Raw genomic sequence first — 17493 nt, 5'->3', positions numbered from 1 at the left:
TCATGAATGAACACTTTCTTCCCTTTTGTCTATTATTTGTTCAACTCTCTCATCCACTGATGATCCTCTTTTCTGATCTTTTTTGTTTGGTACCTTTTACGTTGTTTTATCTGTTTAATGGGATAAGGAAATAAAGTAAATTTGTAAAGAAAATTCTGATTGTCCCAGTGAAAATTCTGATATTGACAAGTTACCTTTCAGAAATTTTGTACAAATTCATACTTCCTCATATCACTGCATAGAAGTATCTCCTTTTCTGTGCTTTTGCAATGCAGATTTTTTTTCTCAGTTTGATATTGACAAATGGATAGTTCGTTTAACTTGTTCTTATTCTAGTGAGATTCTGTCACTTACCAGTCACCTGTTGCTTCTTTATATCCTTTGCTCATGGGAGTAGTGTCATTTCCTAAGTGATCTGTAGGAGCACTTTTATGTTAAGGATATGAATTTCATATGTTGTAATATCTACAATACTGATAATAAAAAACTTTGTGTTTATACTGTCTTTGACTATATAAAGGCTTAATAAAATTCCTATGCAGTAAAACCTGGAATCTGTGTGTGTGTGTGGCTTCTGGATCTCATGTCTCGTTTAGGAAGATTGTTTTCACTGATTATAAATTACAGCGTCCTTTAATAACTTTTACATTCAGATAAAAGGATGAGGGAGTTGGTTTTGTAGAGCAGAATTAATGTTATTAATACTGTTAAGCCACTGACATAGTACCTTTATTTATGTATTTATGTGTTTCCCTGTATGAATGTATATGTGTGTGCGTTGACATGCACACAGTGTTTCAAGCCTTAAAAAAAAATTAGGATTCTATTAGTTACAAAGAGTCTGTAAATTAATTTTGGGCCTCTAACATCTCTAGAATAGTCTTCCCCCTGCAGAAGGATAAAGTGTCTATTCAAGTCTTCCTTTTCATCCATTTTCTGCGTACCTGTAATGCTGTGTGAGTTGGTTCTGAATTGATTGCATACTCAAAGCCTCCAGGAGTCAGGAAGTAATATAAAGTGTAAAATAAATCAGATGTAAAGAAGGAGTGGTTTGAACTGTGGAGAACTGGAAAACATGCCCACATAAAGGTATTATTATTATTATTATTATTATTATTATTATTATTTTGTATTCATGTTAAACTCGGTGACTACCAAATCAAATGTCTGTGGGCAGCCAGTTTAGGAGTACTGATCTGTAATTTTCTTTTCCCCTCTAGTTTCAGAATTACAGCTTGGAGAGCTAGCTTAACCTTTTCAGTTTTAAATGACATAGATTTAATACAATTCAACCACCTGGAATTAGGAGAGGGGTCAAACTTCCATTTTATTTTCTATTCTTCTTTGGTTATTGGTCTTTTTGTCTTTTAAAAAATACCTATTTTGCCTTTGTCTAAGTGTAAATGTTGAATATATCTTAGTAAAGCCTACTTGTTACTAGTGATTTTTAAAATCTGGCTTATTAGAACTGCTGAATATCTAATGAAGTTTTTACCAACAAAGTCAGATCTTGCTCTGTATCATCGTGGACTTTAACACCAATGCTACTGTATTAGATGCCCTTATCAACCACTTTAGAACAATGACTGCTATTCTTAAAAATATTTATAATCTCTTAAGTGTTGAGCTGCTACTGCTTTTCTCAGATGATCCCTGCTAAGAGGATCAGGTCTTCTTTGTATACCACAATATCTCTTCATTTTACAGTAATGTTTATTAAGTGATTACTTTATGCTAGGCACTCTGAGCAATTTACATGCATTCTCTCATTTAATTCTCCCATCAACTTTTGAGGTAGTACCATTATTATTCCCATAATATAAATAAGACTGAACCTTACAAAGGACAAAATGTTTCTCTAAAACTAGAGGGCTAGAAAATGGAAGAGCAAGGATTAGAACCCAGATCTGTTTGATACTGGAATAGGAGTTCTTAATTGTCCAAAGAATTAGATGGATTTTGACACAAAACAGTACTTTGTAAGGTATAAATGGAACAAGGTATCTGGGGCAGGGGGTCTTTTACGCTATTTTGAGGAATGTGTGCTTTAACCTAAGAACTATGGGATAACAATGAAGGGTACCAATGAAGGAGAAGTGATATCGTCAAACTTTTAAAGTACAAGTTTGACTACAGTGTAGGCAACTGACAAAGGAAATGGTAAATACAGGGAGACCAATCAGAAAGTTATTTCCATAGTCCATATGAAATAGATTGCTGTGTATTGGACAAAGATAATGGAAGGGAAACGGATTAAAGGAGTCTGGTTCAAGGCATTTTTAGGAGATAAAACCTACAGGTCTTGGCAACTGACTGGACATAGAGGGTGAGGGAGAGGAAGGAGTCAAGAATGACTCCATGGTATGAATTCTCTCATGCTGGGCAAGGTGGGCACGCTGCCTGAAAGATTTTCTGCAATCTTTACATTCATAGGGTCTCTCTCCTGTATGAATTCTTTGATGTAGAGTAAGAGATCCACTGTAGCTGAAGGCTTTCCCACAAATGTTACATTCATAAGGTTTCTCTCCAGTATGAATTCGCTTATGTTGAGCAAGGCCTGCATTCTGGCTAAATGTTTTCCTACATTCCTTACACATATAAGGTTTTTCTCCAGTATGACTTCTCTGATGTTGTGCAAGTGATGAACTATTGCTAAAGGCCTTCCCACATTCAATACACTCATAGGGTTTCTCTCCAGTATGAACCCTCTGATGTTGATCAAGGTATGCAATCTGGCTGAACGCTTTCCTGCATACTTTACATTCATAAGGTTTTTCTCCAGTATGAACTCTCTGATGTTGAGCAAGGTGTGCATATTGGCTGAAAGCTTTCCTACATTCCTTACATTCATAAGGTCTCTCTCCGGTATGAATTCTCTGATGTACTATTAGGTATCCACGATGGCTAAAGGCTTTCCCACACACATTACATACATAAGGTTTCTCTCCTGTATGAATTCTCTGATGCTGAGCAAGAAATGAACCATTACTAAAGGCCTTTCCACATTCAATACATTCAAAAGGTCTCTCTCCAGTATGAACTCTCTGATGTTGAGCCAGGTGTGCAATCTGGCTGAAGGCTTTTTTACATTCTTTACACTGATAAGGTCTCTCTCCAGTATGAACTCTCTGATGTTGAGCAAGGTGTGCATTCTGGCTGAAGGCTTTCCTACATTCTTTACATTCATAAGGTTTCTCCCCAGTATGTATTCTCTTATGTTGAGCTAGGTTTGCACTCTGGCTGAAGGTTTTCCCACATTCAACACATGCATAGGGTTTCTCTCCAGTATGAATTCTCTGATGAAGAGTAAGAGATGAGCTCTGGTTGAAAACTTTCTCACATTCATTACATTTCAAAAGTTTCTTTTGTACACAGACTTTCTTATGTTTCATTTCAACAGATTTTTTTCGGTAGTTTCTCTTTTGTGGCTCATGCTTATGTACTCTTTCTTTGGTGGGAAAATTCTGTTTTATATCAAATATTGCATCCTGATGGAAAGTTTGCCAAGGTTTAGTATATTCATTACTTTTATCTTCAGTGAGGATTTCTTCATGAGTGGTGATCAGTTGTCTAGAATGTACCTCCTGACTGCCTAACTGGTTCTTAAACCAGTCCTCACATCTACAGTCTTCTCTCAAACTGGGGCAGTCAAGGCTATAACTAAGATGGCTTCTTCCCATTGTCAGTACTTTGGATGATTCTTCATAAATAACTTGCTTTGATGAAAATTCATTGTTTTTAAATGCATACTCCCAATCTAAAAGATACCAAGAAAACAAATGTCTTTTGTATTTGTTCATTAGAAGATAACTTCTGAAACAAAAATTTTATAGTTATATTAATATTAGTCTCCAAACACCCTTTCTTTCTTGCCTTAGGCTATCTTTCATTCAAGCATTATCTTTAAAAAGCCAATTTCATAATGTTAATGTGGCTTAAAACACCTCCATAAGATCCCCAGACCCTAAGGTACTGTTAGTTGCCTTAGGTTATACATGCAGCTATAGCTAAACTTTTGTAGCCTAAAAAAAATGTCTTCTTGACAGTAGTTTTCTATGTGATATAGTTCAACCAAACGTAAATTAAAAAAAAAAATTTTTTTTAACGTATATTTATTTTGAGAGAGAGAGAGAGAGTGCAAGCTGGGGAGGGGCAGAGAGAGAGGGAGAGCCAGAATCTGAAGCAGTCTCCAGGCTCTGAGCTGTCAGCACAGAGCCCAATGCAGGGCTCGAACCCACGAACTGTGAGATCATGACCTGAGCCAAAGTTGGACACTTAACCGACTGAGCCACCCAAGTGCCCCAACCAAATCTAAATTTTTAATTGCTCCCAAAGCTAAAATGCCTTCACGTAAAAGTAATTTTGTATTAAATTGCTTGATTTTATTAACCTGCCACAAGCCTTAATTTGCCGCCTTCCCCATCACCTATTCTCAAGATTTTCCAATGGTTTCTCACCATATTTATAATAAAACCAAAATTCCTATTATGGTTTAGAAAATCAATGTAGTAATGAACATAAATGTAAAAACCTTTAATAAAATCACTGAAGATCAAATCCAAGAAAATATGAAAGCATAATCATTACCACTCATAGCTGATCCCAGCAATGCAAGGTTGGCTTAATATGTGAAAACCAATGTAATTCACCACATTAATAGATTAAAGGTGGAAAAATCATGTGATCATTTCAATAGGTACAGAAAGAGTATGTGACTAAATTTAACATCTATTTATTATAAAAATTCTTAGCAAACCAGGAATATAAAATTTCCTTAAACTGATAAAGGGCATCTAAGAAACATGAACTTAGTGGTGAAAGACTGAATAGGTTTTCCCTTAAGATTAGAAATAATCCAAGTATGTCTACTCTTGGCAATTCTATTCAACATTATATAGGAGGTCCTTGCTATTGCAGCAAGTCAAGAAAAAGAAGCTGTAAGATCAGAAAGGAAGAAATAAACTGTATTTGCAGGTAACATGATGGTCTATGCAGAAAATCCTCAGAAACCTACAAACAACTACTAGAACTACTAAATAAATCTAGCAAGATCGTAAGATAGAAAATATAAAGATCAGTTTACACTTTTGCATACTAGCAACAAACAACTGGAAAACTGAATTTTTAAGAATTCTATTTATAATAGCACTAAAACTTACCATAAGACTCAGAAAAAAATACATATATATAGCCACTACACCAGATACTACAGAACATTGATAAGAGAATTTTAAAAAGACTAATAAACGGCTAAATACACCATACTCATGAACTAAAAAACTCAAATGACATTAATTAGAATATCAGTTCTTCCCAAATTGATGTATAGATTCCACATAATCCCAATCAAAATCCTAGCAGGCTTTTGGGGTAGAAATTCTTAACTTCATTCTAAAATTTATTTGGGAATGCAAATGGATTTAAATAAAGTGATTTTACAAGTTGAACTATCTCATATCAAAAGTTACTATAAAGCTATAGTAATTAGACTAGTACTGATGAAAGGATATATAGATAGACAGAATAGAATAGAGTTCAGAACTCGACCCATGTAGATATGACCAACTGCTTTTGGTACAAAGGTACCAGCAAGGCAGTATAATGGTTAAAGTCTTTTCAAAAAAAGATACTCAAGCAACTGTATATCCAAATAGTTGGGGGAGAGGACCAAAACCTTGTTCTTTACCTCATATAAGACACAATATTTAGCTCATGTAAATGTAAAAGCTAAAACTATAGGAGAAAACACAGAAAAAAATTTTTGTGACTGAGGGGTAGCAAGAATTTCTAAGGTATGACACAAAAACCACCAAACGACAAATTAATAAATTGGACTTTACAAATATTGAAAACTGGATGTTCAAAAGGCAGCAGTAGAAAAACAATAACACAAGCCACAACTAGCATACATATATCCCAATACATATAAATGGCAAAAGACTTGTATTGAGACTATATAAAGAAGTCTTACAATTCAGCAAGAATAAAAAAAATAATAATAAAACACGGGCAAAAGATTTGAACACTTTACAACAGATATATGGTCAGTAAGCACAAGAAAGACATTCAACATTATGTCATCAGAGAAATGCATCTTAAAAGCATAATGAGATACCACAACACAACCATTAGAATGAATAAAATTAAAAGCTGACAATACCAAGGTATATGGAACAACTGCAAGTCTTCGACATTGCTTCTGGGAATGAAAATGGTACACACTGGAAAACCAGCAGTTTCTTTAAAAGTTAAACATACTCCTATTGTCTGACTCATTACACTTTTAGATATTTACCCAAGAAAAATTAAAACATACATGCATACAAAGTCCTATAAATGACAGCTTCAGAGACACTTTGTAATAGCCAAAAACTGGAAATAACCTAAATGTCTGTGAACAGGTGAATGGAAGAACAAAATGTGGGAGATCTACATAAAATTGTTAATGATTTTCAAAATTATGAGTAAAATAAGCCAGACATAATATATACTGTATGGTTCCATTTAGCTCTGATGGAAACTAATCTAAAATGACCAAGATCAGAATAGCATTTGGAGCCAGGAGTAGAGAAAAAATGGTACATAAAGAGGCATAGGCCATCTTTTGGGGTGATGGAAACACTGTATGTCTTGATAATAATGATTGTCTCATGGGTTTATACAACAGTCAGAACTCCTCACACTGTATAATGTATATGGATGTGACTTACTGTATGTAATTCTTTAAAGTTATTAAGAAAAAAATAAGATGGAAATAGGTAAGTAAAGACTGACTTTAATAACATAATAAAAAGAGTAAAACTTATGTAACAAGCTCTTTACACTGAAAATAAAGACTTAAACCTTGGAACCTATGGAATATTTACAAATACCAATTATATGTTTGGCCATACAAAATCCTAAAGTTAGAAAGTAGAATTAGTACTAATTCCTATTTGATCAAATATGATAAAACAATTTGATCAAAATACAATAAAACTAGAAACTTTCTTTTAAACAACTCTTGTGTAAAAGAAATATTTTCAAAGTAGGTTATTTAGGAAACAGCAATAACAAAAACACTAAAAATCAGAATCTCTGGAAAACAGCTAAAGTTATATTCAAAGGAGAATTCATAGCCCTTAATCATTTAGTGAATAAAAGAAAATGAAATGATTAAGCATTTATTTCAGCAAAACGGAGAACAAAATAAATCTCAGAAAACTAGAACAACGGAATTAGTGAAAAGCAAAAAATAAAGAATTGGAGAAGAGTGGTAACTCTAATAAATCCTTAAACTGGGCTTTAAAAATAAAATTGATTCATAACTAGCTACCTAATAATTTTTTTAAAAAAAGAATAGGTATACAAAATAAATTAAAATTGGAAACTATAGATACTAAAAATAAAAAGGGTTACAAGATTATTTTGTTCAGATTCATGAGAATAAATTTGATAACATGAATGAAAAGGTGATGTTTAGAAAAATAAAAATTTGGGGCACCTGGGTGGCTTAGTCAGTTAAGTGTCCAACTCCTGATTTTGGCTTAGGTCACGATCTCATGGTTTGGGAGTTCGAGCCCTGCGTCAGGCTCGATGCTGACAGCACAGAGCCTGCTTGGTATTCTCTTTCTCTTTCCTTCTCCCTCTCTCTCTGCCCCTCCCCACTCACTCACGCTCGCGCTGTCTCTCTCTCTCTCAAAATAAATAAACTTTATTTATTTATTTATTTAATGTTTATTTTTTATTTTTGAGAGAGAGACAGACTCTGTGAGTGGGCAAGAGGCAGAGAGAGAGGGACACATAGAATCCAAAGCAGGCTCCAGGCTCTGAGCTGTCAGCAGAGAGCCCGACGTGGGGCTCGAACTCAGCAACCACAGATCATGACCTGAGCTGAAGTCGGACACTTAACTGACTGAGCCACCTAGGTGCCCCAATAAATAAACTTTAAAAAATAAAAATAAAAACTTAGGGGTGCCTGGCTGGCTCAGTCGGAAGAGCATGTGACTCTTGATCTTGGGGTCATGAGCTCCAGCACTATGTTGGGCAATAATGACTGCTTAATAAAAAAAGAAAAAGACAAATTTGTAAAATTTCACCCAAGACAGAAACTGTAGAGACCATTTATCACAAAGAGAACACTGAGAAAGTTGTCAAAGATCCACTTACTCACAAAGGCCTCAGGACCAGGGTTTCTCTCTCAAGCTATAAGACTAGTGACCTCATTCATTCATACTAGCACCTCTATGCCAGACTTTTTCTTCTAAGCCTCTGTCCCACTCTAGTGGCATGTTGCATTTCTTCACTCCAAAGTCTCTCCATCTCATAAAAATAACTCTTCTGTCCCAAGTCAAATTATCATCTTTTCTCCTACCAACATATTCTTCTGGCTTATTTCTATTAAATGGTGTCACCATCCAGTCGCCCAGACTTGAAAACGTAACTGGGAATTATTTCTTTTTTCCTTGATGGTTAATAAACCTCTGAATAACCCCAAGAAGTTAGCAGAATTATTTTCTCAAAGTAAAAATTCAGTGAATCCTTCAATATAAAGGAATGAGTGACTGAAAAGGGGGAAAAAAAAAAAGTCATTGTTGTCTCCGGATTCTTTTAAATGTGATGAAGCAACTTGTGCCAAAACTAAAAAAGAAGGGCAAGCAGACAGGGCCAGTTTGGACTCAGAGAACAGGAGAGGGTTATTAGAGAATACAGTGACGTATGAGAGAATATATACAAGAAGAGTAAGTTAGCTCACGCTAATGACACCTCACTGTTTCTTCCCAGGCCTTCAGCCTTTAAGAAAAGCTACCCAGGAAACATCAATTATACGCTGGAAGCTTTCAGAATAGCTGAGCTTTTCCCTGCAATGGACTCTATCTTCCTAATTCTCACTCACCAGGGTATGTGCCTCTTGTCCCCTCCTTCTTCACCATCCAGGGCTCTTTTCCTTGTTCCAATAATGAGATCACATCTGGCTTAGAAACTGAAACTCCTGCTTACAAGAAATAAAAGGGGAATTAGCCAGATCTGTAAGGCAGATCGAGTTGCTTGGTCATCAGGAAGTTGATGAGGGCATTACAGAAGGGAGTATAGGAAGATGTGAAGTATTCTGAAGAATGGGGAAAATGAAATGGTAGAAATAATCCAATGAAGCTGCCAGTTCTACAAAACTCAACCCATTTTGGGAAGCACAAGAAAGAGAAATTTAGTGAAGTACATCAGAGGCTTCCTAAACATTGGAAAGCAGCCCTGTGTGCAGATTCTGAATTCTGGTGAGACTTCCTTACCCAGTGATACCAGGCTCCTATAGTTCTCCAACATCACCTTCCTGTACAAATTCCTCTGAGCAGGGTTCAGCCACTCCCACTCCTCTTGGGAGAAATCTACGGCCACATCCCCAAATGTCACCAAATCCTGAAATGACATAAACATATTCTTTTATGCTCAACTAGTGTTCCTAACGTCAGACTGGCATAGTTTGAAAAGTTAAATTGTACTTTTAGAGAGAAATAGTGCATATAGTGAAATTTTCAGGCCATATCTTGGGTTCTGTGCAACACATGTCAAACACTTGCTAAGATGATTTCTCTTGCTTGGTTTTAATATTCTGTCATGGAAAGCATACAATTTCTGGCATAATCTATAGTCTCTACTGATGGTGAAAAGATTAATAGCACAAAAATGAGCAATAACAGAACACTATAAACAAGAGCAAAGTATGTTATTCATACTAAATGCTAATGCATTTCTCAATATGGAAAATCAGGATAGACTAGGACAGTGAAAGAAGACTTTAAGGAAGAGACAGGAACATGAGTTAAGCCCTCTAAGTTGTATGTGGTCTAAACCTACATTTTCCAAACTCTTCAATGGAATGGCCAATGTTCCAGGTATGTCAACAGAGTAACATATATAAATGTATTTGATGTTCATAATATTGATTTCTTAAAATTAAACATGTAGGTAATAAATACATTAAATAAGTTCTGTAGGGATTTCGCAAAATATAACTTAAAGAAATGTATGCCATAACAGAACAACTGGGGTCATAAAAGATTATCTAACAGCTCTTGATAACCCCAGTGAGTTTCAAAGATGGTGACTTCTCTTTACAGAAACAAAATAATACTAATTTTAAGCACTGTTAAATAGTATTTCAGATGCGATAGTGAAGTGCAGTGAAAAACCCCTACAGCTCTCACTAGAGGAACATACCCAGTTGTGCATGTCTAATGAGCGAGAGTTTTTCAAATGTTACAGTGTAGTTCTCAACTAATAATACTACGTTGAATTAAGGATCTTTATCACATGGAATAAGACCTGGTCTGCTTCCTAAAAATTCAAAATGGATATTCTTTCTAACGAGGTAAATCTACTCCAGACTTACCAGGGCTTGCATATGGTTTACTATATGCTCAGCTGGTTTGGCGTGTCACAGAGCAAAACCGACTCTTTAACTGGGATGATATATAGATACACTCAATGGTACACATGTGAAGAGCTGAATTGATCTGTTAAATACTGAAATACTGTCACGTTGGTTGGTAAACAGCTACTGCACTGAGCCCTGTGGTGACAATCCCAGATCTCCCCACAGCCCAGCAACTGAAGGGGAATACCCAGCACTCCAGTGGCCTCCAGTATCCCATCTAGGGTAAGTTCTGGTGTGTGCCCTTGCCTTAGTGGTCATCAGATATGAACATCACTCCTATTAATGTGACTCTGCAGTGTAATGGTCCTACTGAAGATGTATTTAAGTACATCAATGCTTTTATGCAAATATTTTTAATGGAAAAAATGAGTCGATACTGGGCTAGTGCCCCAGTAATGGACAACAATGTTAAGGAAGCTATACAGGAAGCAGAAGTATGCCTCCAAGAAACATCAGTTACATACATCAGCTTGTTCTTACATGCTTCCATTTCTAAAACACTTCTTACTACAGGGAAATATGGGAAGTGAGTAAAGGCTTCAAGAAAGGAAGGAAAGGAACATGAGTTGGGTCTTAAAAGAAAAAATTTGCCCTAGACAGGGCTGGATACTGTCAAGCATCAATTCTATCAAACCTCAAACACTTCAATACAAACTCTAATATTTTGTGCAAAAAAAAAGTGTTCTACACACATTTCTACTGTAAACAGAGGTGAGGCAGCTTTTGGTAGGCAGTGTTCTTAAAAGACATTTTTTGGGGCGCCTGGGTGGCACAGTCGGTTAAGCGTCCGACTTCAGCCAGGTCACGATCTCGCGGTCCGTGAGTTCGAGCCCCACGTCAGGCTCTGGGCTGATGGCTCGGAGCCTGGAGCCTGTTTCTGATTCTGTGTCTCCCTCTCTCTCTGCCCCTCCCCCATTCATGCTCTGTCTCTCTCTGTCCCAAAAATAAATAAACGTTGAAAAAAAAAAATTTTTAAAAAAGACATTTTTTTAGCTGCCCATCCTAAAGGAGTCTAGGTTTCAACTGGCTGACTGTCCTTTTCCTCTCAGCCAATGAGACCTGAATATCTTGCAAATATTTTAATATTTGTTTTGATCTGATAAAACAGGAACTTCATATGATTTGTAATCATCAAAGAAACTTACCAAATAATGTCCAGTATTTCTACCCTCAGTGAATTTTCTTCCTTTTTATAAAAGTTAAAAGAATTGGAAGTACTCATCCCCACATCTACCCACCATGTCACCCTACCTCCTAGAAACAATAAAAATTTACAGTTAGTATATATTTCTTCAAATGTTTCCTTATGCAGACATGTCTGATTATCTATCTGCATTCATTTACTTATAAAATCACTTTTGTTGGATTGATAACATAATGTGGTATAAATATGTTGTACCTTATTTACTAACCCGTTTATTTTCATTTATATGAATCTTAATTTTTCACTATGATGTCAGAATTGGGATTCTCACTAATTTAACATTATAGTAGAGTTCTCATATAATACTACTGTATGTTAAATTAAAGATTCAATAGAGGTCTCTAATTATTTCCTTAAAATGAATCCTAGAAGATATTCTCTCCACGGAGACTATGATTCCCCAAACGTACTTAACCTCAGAAAAAAATTTAAATTATGTTATTGTGACCTAGCAAGAATTGGAGCTACTGAAAAAATAATTCAGGCTGGGAGTAAAGTGTTGACCTGCACTCAAAGAAATACTAATGGTTCTTCAGGTGGAGGAAAATGGAAAAGGATGGAAAGGAAAATCAAGAAGAAATCAAGAGTCCCAGAGGAATAACTATAAATATAGTATCTAATAATAACAATAAATGGGAGTGAAATCACTATGGGGCCTTATCTTGTTCAGAAAGTAGTAAGAGTAGTAACTATAGAAGGAAGATTGCAGAAGGAAGAAAGGAGATAATTACATAATGATATGGGTAAATATCCTGGAGTGACCACTAAAAGGATAATAAAAATAATGTATAATTAACAAGAGAATAAAGAAAAAGTACTTGATTTATCCAGAAGAAGGTAAACAAGGAGAAGTAAAGGAACAAAGAACAGATGGGAGTAAGTAGAAAACAAACTACAAGGCTATACACACAAATACATCAGTATTAGCCTTAAACACAAATACATCAGTAATTACATTAAACGAAAATGTAGTGAACACTAATTAAAAGACAAATATTCTCAGACTGGATCCCTCTAAAAAGATCAATGTTTTGAGGGAGATGTGGGATTGTGGGAGGCATAAGGAATCATGGGAAGCACACAGGGCCACTTACAGCAGCCACAGGGCTGCCACAGACTGCCAGAGAATGGTGACAGCCACAGGGACTGTGGAAGGCATGAAGCTGCAACCAACAATATGCTGTTTACAAGAGGCACACTTTAATATAATCATTAGGAGAGGCTGTCAAAAAATGTGCATTAAAATCATCCTTGGACATGGGGCGCCTGGGTGGCTCAGTCAGTTAAGCATCTGACTTTGGCTCAGGTCATGATCTCACAGTTCATGAGTTCGAGCCCTGTGTCGGGCTCTGTGCTGACAGCTCAGAGCCTGGAGCCTGCTTCAGATTCTGTGTCTCCCTCTCTCTCTTCCCTCCCCCCACCCTATCTGTCAAAAATAAACAAACACTAAAACACATTAAAAAAATCATCTGTGGACTTAATAAAAATGCGGTTTTCTGGATCCTCCCACCAGAGACTGATTCATGGGGTCCCAGAAATAGCACTGGGGCCAATGGGCTCTGTCTATTCTACACATCATACCCTCTGCTTTTTGCTTTTTCCATTACCAATTCAGTGGCAGGAGAAAAGAGGTAGCTGGCTCTTACCTCTCTGGGCTCACTCACAGATGAGAAATTCACAATCTTGTCCATTTATATATTAATCTGACAAATATTTACTGAATGCCTACTCCCTATAATGTTCTAAGTATTGGAAATACAATGGCGAACAAAATACAGTCTCTCCTCTTGTGGAGTTAATATTCTAACATAGGAGAAAGACATTAAACATAAAGTCATACTATGACAAAAACAAGGGAAGGTGATTTAGAGTGACAAGGTGTTTTAGATAGGATGGTCAAGGTAAACCTCAAGGAAGCAGTAATGTTTGAACAACAATCTAAAAGTGAGAGAGCAAGCCATGCCAACACCTAAGGGAAGAGAGTTACAGAAGAGGGAGGAGCAAATGCAAAGGTTCAGAGACAGGAAAGAACTGGGTGAGTCTACGGAACAGCTAGTTGGCCAGTGTGACTGGAACAGAGAAAAAGACTTGTAGAAAATGAGGTATGGGGTAGCCAGGAGCTGGACCATGCAGGGCCTTAAAGACTGTGGAGAGGACATTGAATTTCATTCCAAGTAAAATGAGAAGCCAATGAAGATTCCAAAGGAATGAAATGATGTGTTCTATCACTGTTGACAGTGTCCTTTATGATTTTCTACCACCGTCTTCAAATCATCACTCACCATCATCTATTTATACTGACAATCAACATATACTACAACTTCCTACATCTGATACAATCACTAACTAGTGACATAGATTGTTTTCCCTCATCTGTAAAATAAGTGACTTGTACAAGATCACCCATAATTTTCATCCTGGCTTTATTATTTTATGAGCTTAGATATGTGCTACTCAATACACTAGGTACTTGTCACATGTGGCTATTTCATTTTAAATCAGTTAACATTAAAAATTCAGTTCCTACAGTAGCTAGTGGCTACTGTATTGGACAATGCGGATGTAGAACATTTCTATTATCAGTCATCACCGAAAGTTCTCCTGGACAGTGCTGCTCTAATTGATTTCTTCTGGCTTATCTTCTTGTTTACAGCCATGTTCTATATTTTCATCCAACAGTTCATCTGTTTTACTCTTTACATTTAACCTACAGAATGTACCTAACCTCAAAGGGTGAGGAAGGAGTCTTTTTTCTAAATGAATAATCCATTCTGTCTACACTGATTTAAAATAACATCACTTTACGGGGCTCCTGGGTGGCTCAGCCGGTTAAGCGTCTGACACTTCATCTTGGCTCAGGTCATGATTTCATGGTTCATGAGTTTGAGCACTGCATCAGGCTCTGCGCTAGCAGTGTGGAGCCTGCTTGGCATTACCTCTCTCCCTCCCTTTCTGCTCCTCCTCCTCTCGTGTTCTCGCCCTCTCAAAATAAAAAACTTTAAAATAATATCACGGGGGTGCCTGGGTGGCTTAGTTGGTTCAGTGTCCAACTTCGGCTCAGGTTATGATCTCACAGTTCGGGAGCTCAAGCCCTGCATCAGGCTCTCTGCTGTTACCACAGAGCCCACTCTGGATCCTCTGTCACCTCTCTCTCTGCCCCTCCCCAGCTCATTCTGTCAAAAAAAATAAACATTAAAAAAAATAAAATAACATCACTTACATTATCATGATAAACAAATGAGCAAACATTAAACTATGAAAACAAAGACAGTGTCTATTTTTATTTGCCACAGTATTCCCAGCATTTGGTATAAATGAAGTCTTTAATAACTATATGTTCAGTGAATGAATAAATACTTTCCATTCTTACTTGTACTTGTATTTGTTTCTGGGCATTATATGTTGATCTTTTCATTTGTTTCTTCTGGCTCCCATTCCACACTATTTACTGTTTTCATTATAGATGTATACAGTCATTTTAAAATATAGATTCAAGTACTCTCTCCTGTTCTCATTTTTTCAAAAAATGTCCTGTTTTTTTTCCATACTAATTTCACGAATTTTAACTACATGACCTAAAATATCCTGGCTGTAGCCCACTACTAACTCAGTATGTCCTTAAAACAGGACCTTATTACCCCCATGGAATCCCATTCTTCAGAGCCCACTGATTGCCTGGGAAAATCCCTGCCTTCACTGACCCACACTTTAACACTCCAAAGCCAACACATTCCACTCTTCAAAATGACCCTGAGCAAGAGACATTGTCATGTACTATAATTAAGATTGCCCCAATAGCCCTTGTCTTGCCTTCCTCTTAAACCTGGGTTTGTGAGAAAGCTTTACACTTGTAGTCACATCAGAACACACCTTGACCTCGATGAATCAAATCCCTATAATGAAGGCTTTCATATCCCTCCAAGGAGTGCATTTTTGCCTCCTGAGAGCTCCTAACAGAACACCTAACCCACAGGAGGAGCAGAGCTATTTCTTGAACAAAGATGAAAATGCCGGCTTAGGAACAAAGGAAGCTCACTGGGCTTTTGGGGACCTCCTTTTAATGGATTGAAGAACATGAGGACCAGATCACTGAATGAATGGGACTTTGTTAGCTGGGGAATTTCAGAATAAAAAAGCAAGATATTCATATACAACCTGAAAAACAAAGCACCTCAGGGAGAAAAAATCCTTCCTTACCTTGGACATGGCTTTAAGAATTTAAGAATTTATGACAGCTCTTCTGTCCACCTCCTTCAGGCTCCTCAATGGAAGGGCAGTGTCTGGAAAAACAGAGCTGGAGAGGGATAAAGAAACCATAAATAGCACTGTCAAGTAAGGATTATTTTTCTCTTCACCCATGAAATCTGTTCATTAGTGAAATAATCCAAGGCTTCATAGTAAAAAGTTAGCCCAACTGGAATCTAGGTCTGACTTTTTAGTCTTTCCATCAGATAATGATAGGAAAAGGGAATATGTTACCACCCTTACTACAAAATGAGATAAAGCTACAAACAATGCCTCAGAGAAAGCATCTTTAAAAAAATTTTTTTAACGTTTATTTATTTTTGAGACACGAAGACATGAAGACAAAGCAAAGCACGAGTGTGGAAGGGGCAGAGAGAGGGGGAGACACAGAACCCAAAGCAGGCTCCAGGCTCTGTGCTGACAGCAGACAGCCCAATACAGGGCTCGAACTCAGGAACCAGGAGATCATGACCTGAGCCAAAGTCAGCCGCTTAGCCAACTGGGCCACACAGGTGCCCCAGGGAAAGCTTCTTTATACAGAGTAGGCATCAGAGGGGTCATGTTGTCTGGAAGACACTGGACCAAAGAGTCAGAACACTCTGCTTGTAGCCCTGGCTTATGACAAACTCTACCTGGAAACCATTCTCTGAACTTTTCTGAGCAATTTCCTCAAAAAAGAGATGGGCGAGAGGGCTGTGCATTCGCAGTCACTGAAACTCCTAATCATGAGTTATTTTCTACTAAACCTCTCTGCCTTGGAGAGCAAAGCAATTATCTCAGAAGCAGCATAAGGTAACAGTAAGAACCACCAGGTTTGGGGATCAGAACACCTGGCGGCAGATACTCAGTCTACCACTCACGAGCTCTGCAACCTCCATGATTTAGGTCTAACCACTCCAAACCTCAGTTTCGTCATCAGTGAAATGGTACCTACTCCCTATCAGTTGCTGGAAGGATCATGAGATGATGCACAGGAAGCATTCCGCCTAGTGCTTGGCACATCCCTTGTGCTCAGTAGATGTCAGTGATTTATGGTCACAAATAGCACACAGTAGGTCTCCTCTTCTATTCCTCACCTACTCTAGAGCCCAGGAGAGGAAGGGAAAGAGCCTCCTTCTGTGCCAGAGAGGGCTAAGGCCCAGCAGCCTCCTCATCTGCCGTCCAGGCCTGAAGCTGGGGCTCCCCTCTCCTCTCTCAAGCGTTCCCTTCCATCCCAGTCCCACTCAGGCTCGCCCTGACCGCCCGATCTTCGCGAACACCCCCACCCGGCCGCCGCAGGAGCCACACAGTCCTCCTGCTGGCGGCTGGCCTGGCACCCGTCCCCTCACAGTGGGTCGCACTGTCACACCAACAGAAGGTCACACAACCTCACGCCGTCTCACAGGACCACACACACAGCTGCACACTCACCGTCACTGTCATGGTCACAGACGCTCGCACAGGCACACACAGGCGCACGCACGTTGTGACATGGTCTCCCACGGTCACAGGCCCCCTCGCGCGCCCACTCCAGCCCCGCAGGCCCGCTGGCGCGCGCGCCCATCCCCGACATCCTCACCGCCTCCTCCCCGAGGGTCGGCACCTCCCTGCGCGCCGTCGGCCGCCGGGAGCCCAGCGGCCCGCGGGCCGGGGC

The 17493-nt window shown here is 38.1% G+C and overlaps 1 protein-coding gene across 6 annotated transcripts; it reads right to left on the bottom strand.

Moving 5' to 3' along the window:
• Nucleotides 1–710: 710 nt before the first annotated feature.
• On the bottom strand, nucleotides 711–17493 carry ZNF583 (zinc finger protein 583). Of its 6 annotated transcripts, none has more exons than XM_040465377.1 (5): nucleotides 17419–17493; nucleotides 15813–15909; nucleotides 9267–9393; nucleotides 8876–8974; nucleotides 711–3757 (listed from the first exon to the last, which is right to left on the bottom strand). In XM_040465377.1, the coding sequence occupies exons 2-5, from the start codon at nucleotides 15819–15821 to the stop codon at nucleotides 2280–2282; spliced, it is 1713 nt and encodes a 570-aa protein (XP_040321311.1). In that variant the 5' UTR covers nucleotides 15822–15909; nucleotides 17419–17493; the 3' UTR covers nucleotides 711–2279. The 6 variants fall into 6 exon arrangements, with proteins under 6 accessions (XP_040321311.1, XP_040321312.1, XP_040321313.1 ...); XM_040465378.1 differs by lacking the exon at nucleotides 17419–17493 and adding an exon at nucleotides 17271–17401; XM_040465379.1 differs by lacking the exon at nucleotides 9267–9393 and having other exon boundaries at nucleotides 8876–8971.

Source organism: Herpailurus yagouaroundi, unplaced genomic scaffold (genome assembly GCF_014898765.1).
Source record: "Herpailurus yagouaroundi ecotype Mexico unplaced genomic scaffold, PumYag 557, whole genome shotgun sequence".
Lineage (NCBI taxonomy): Eukaryota > Metazoa > Chordata > Mammalia > Carnivora > Felidae > Herpailurus > Herpailurus yagouaroundi.
Note: the sequence above shows the minus strand (reverse complement) of the source record. Positions and strands in the feature narration are given on the sequence as shown.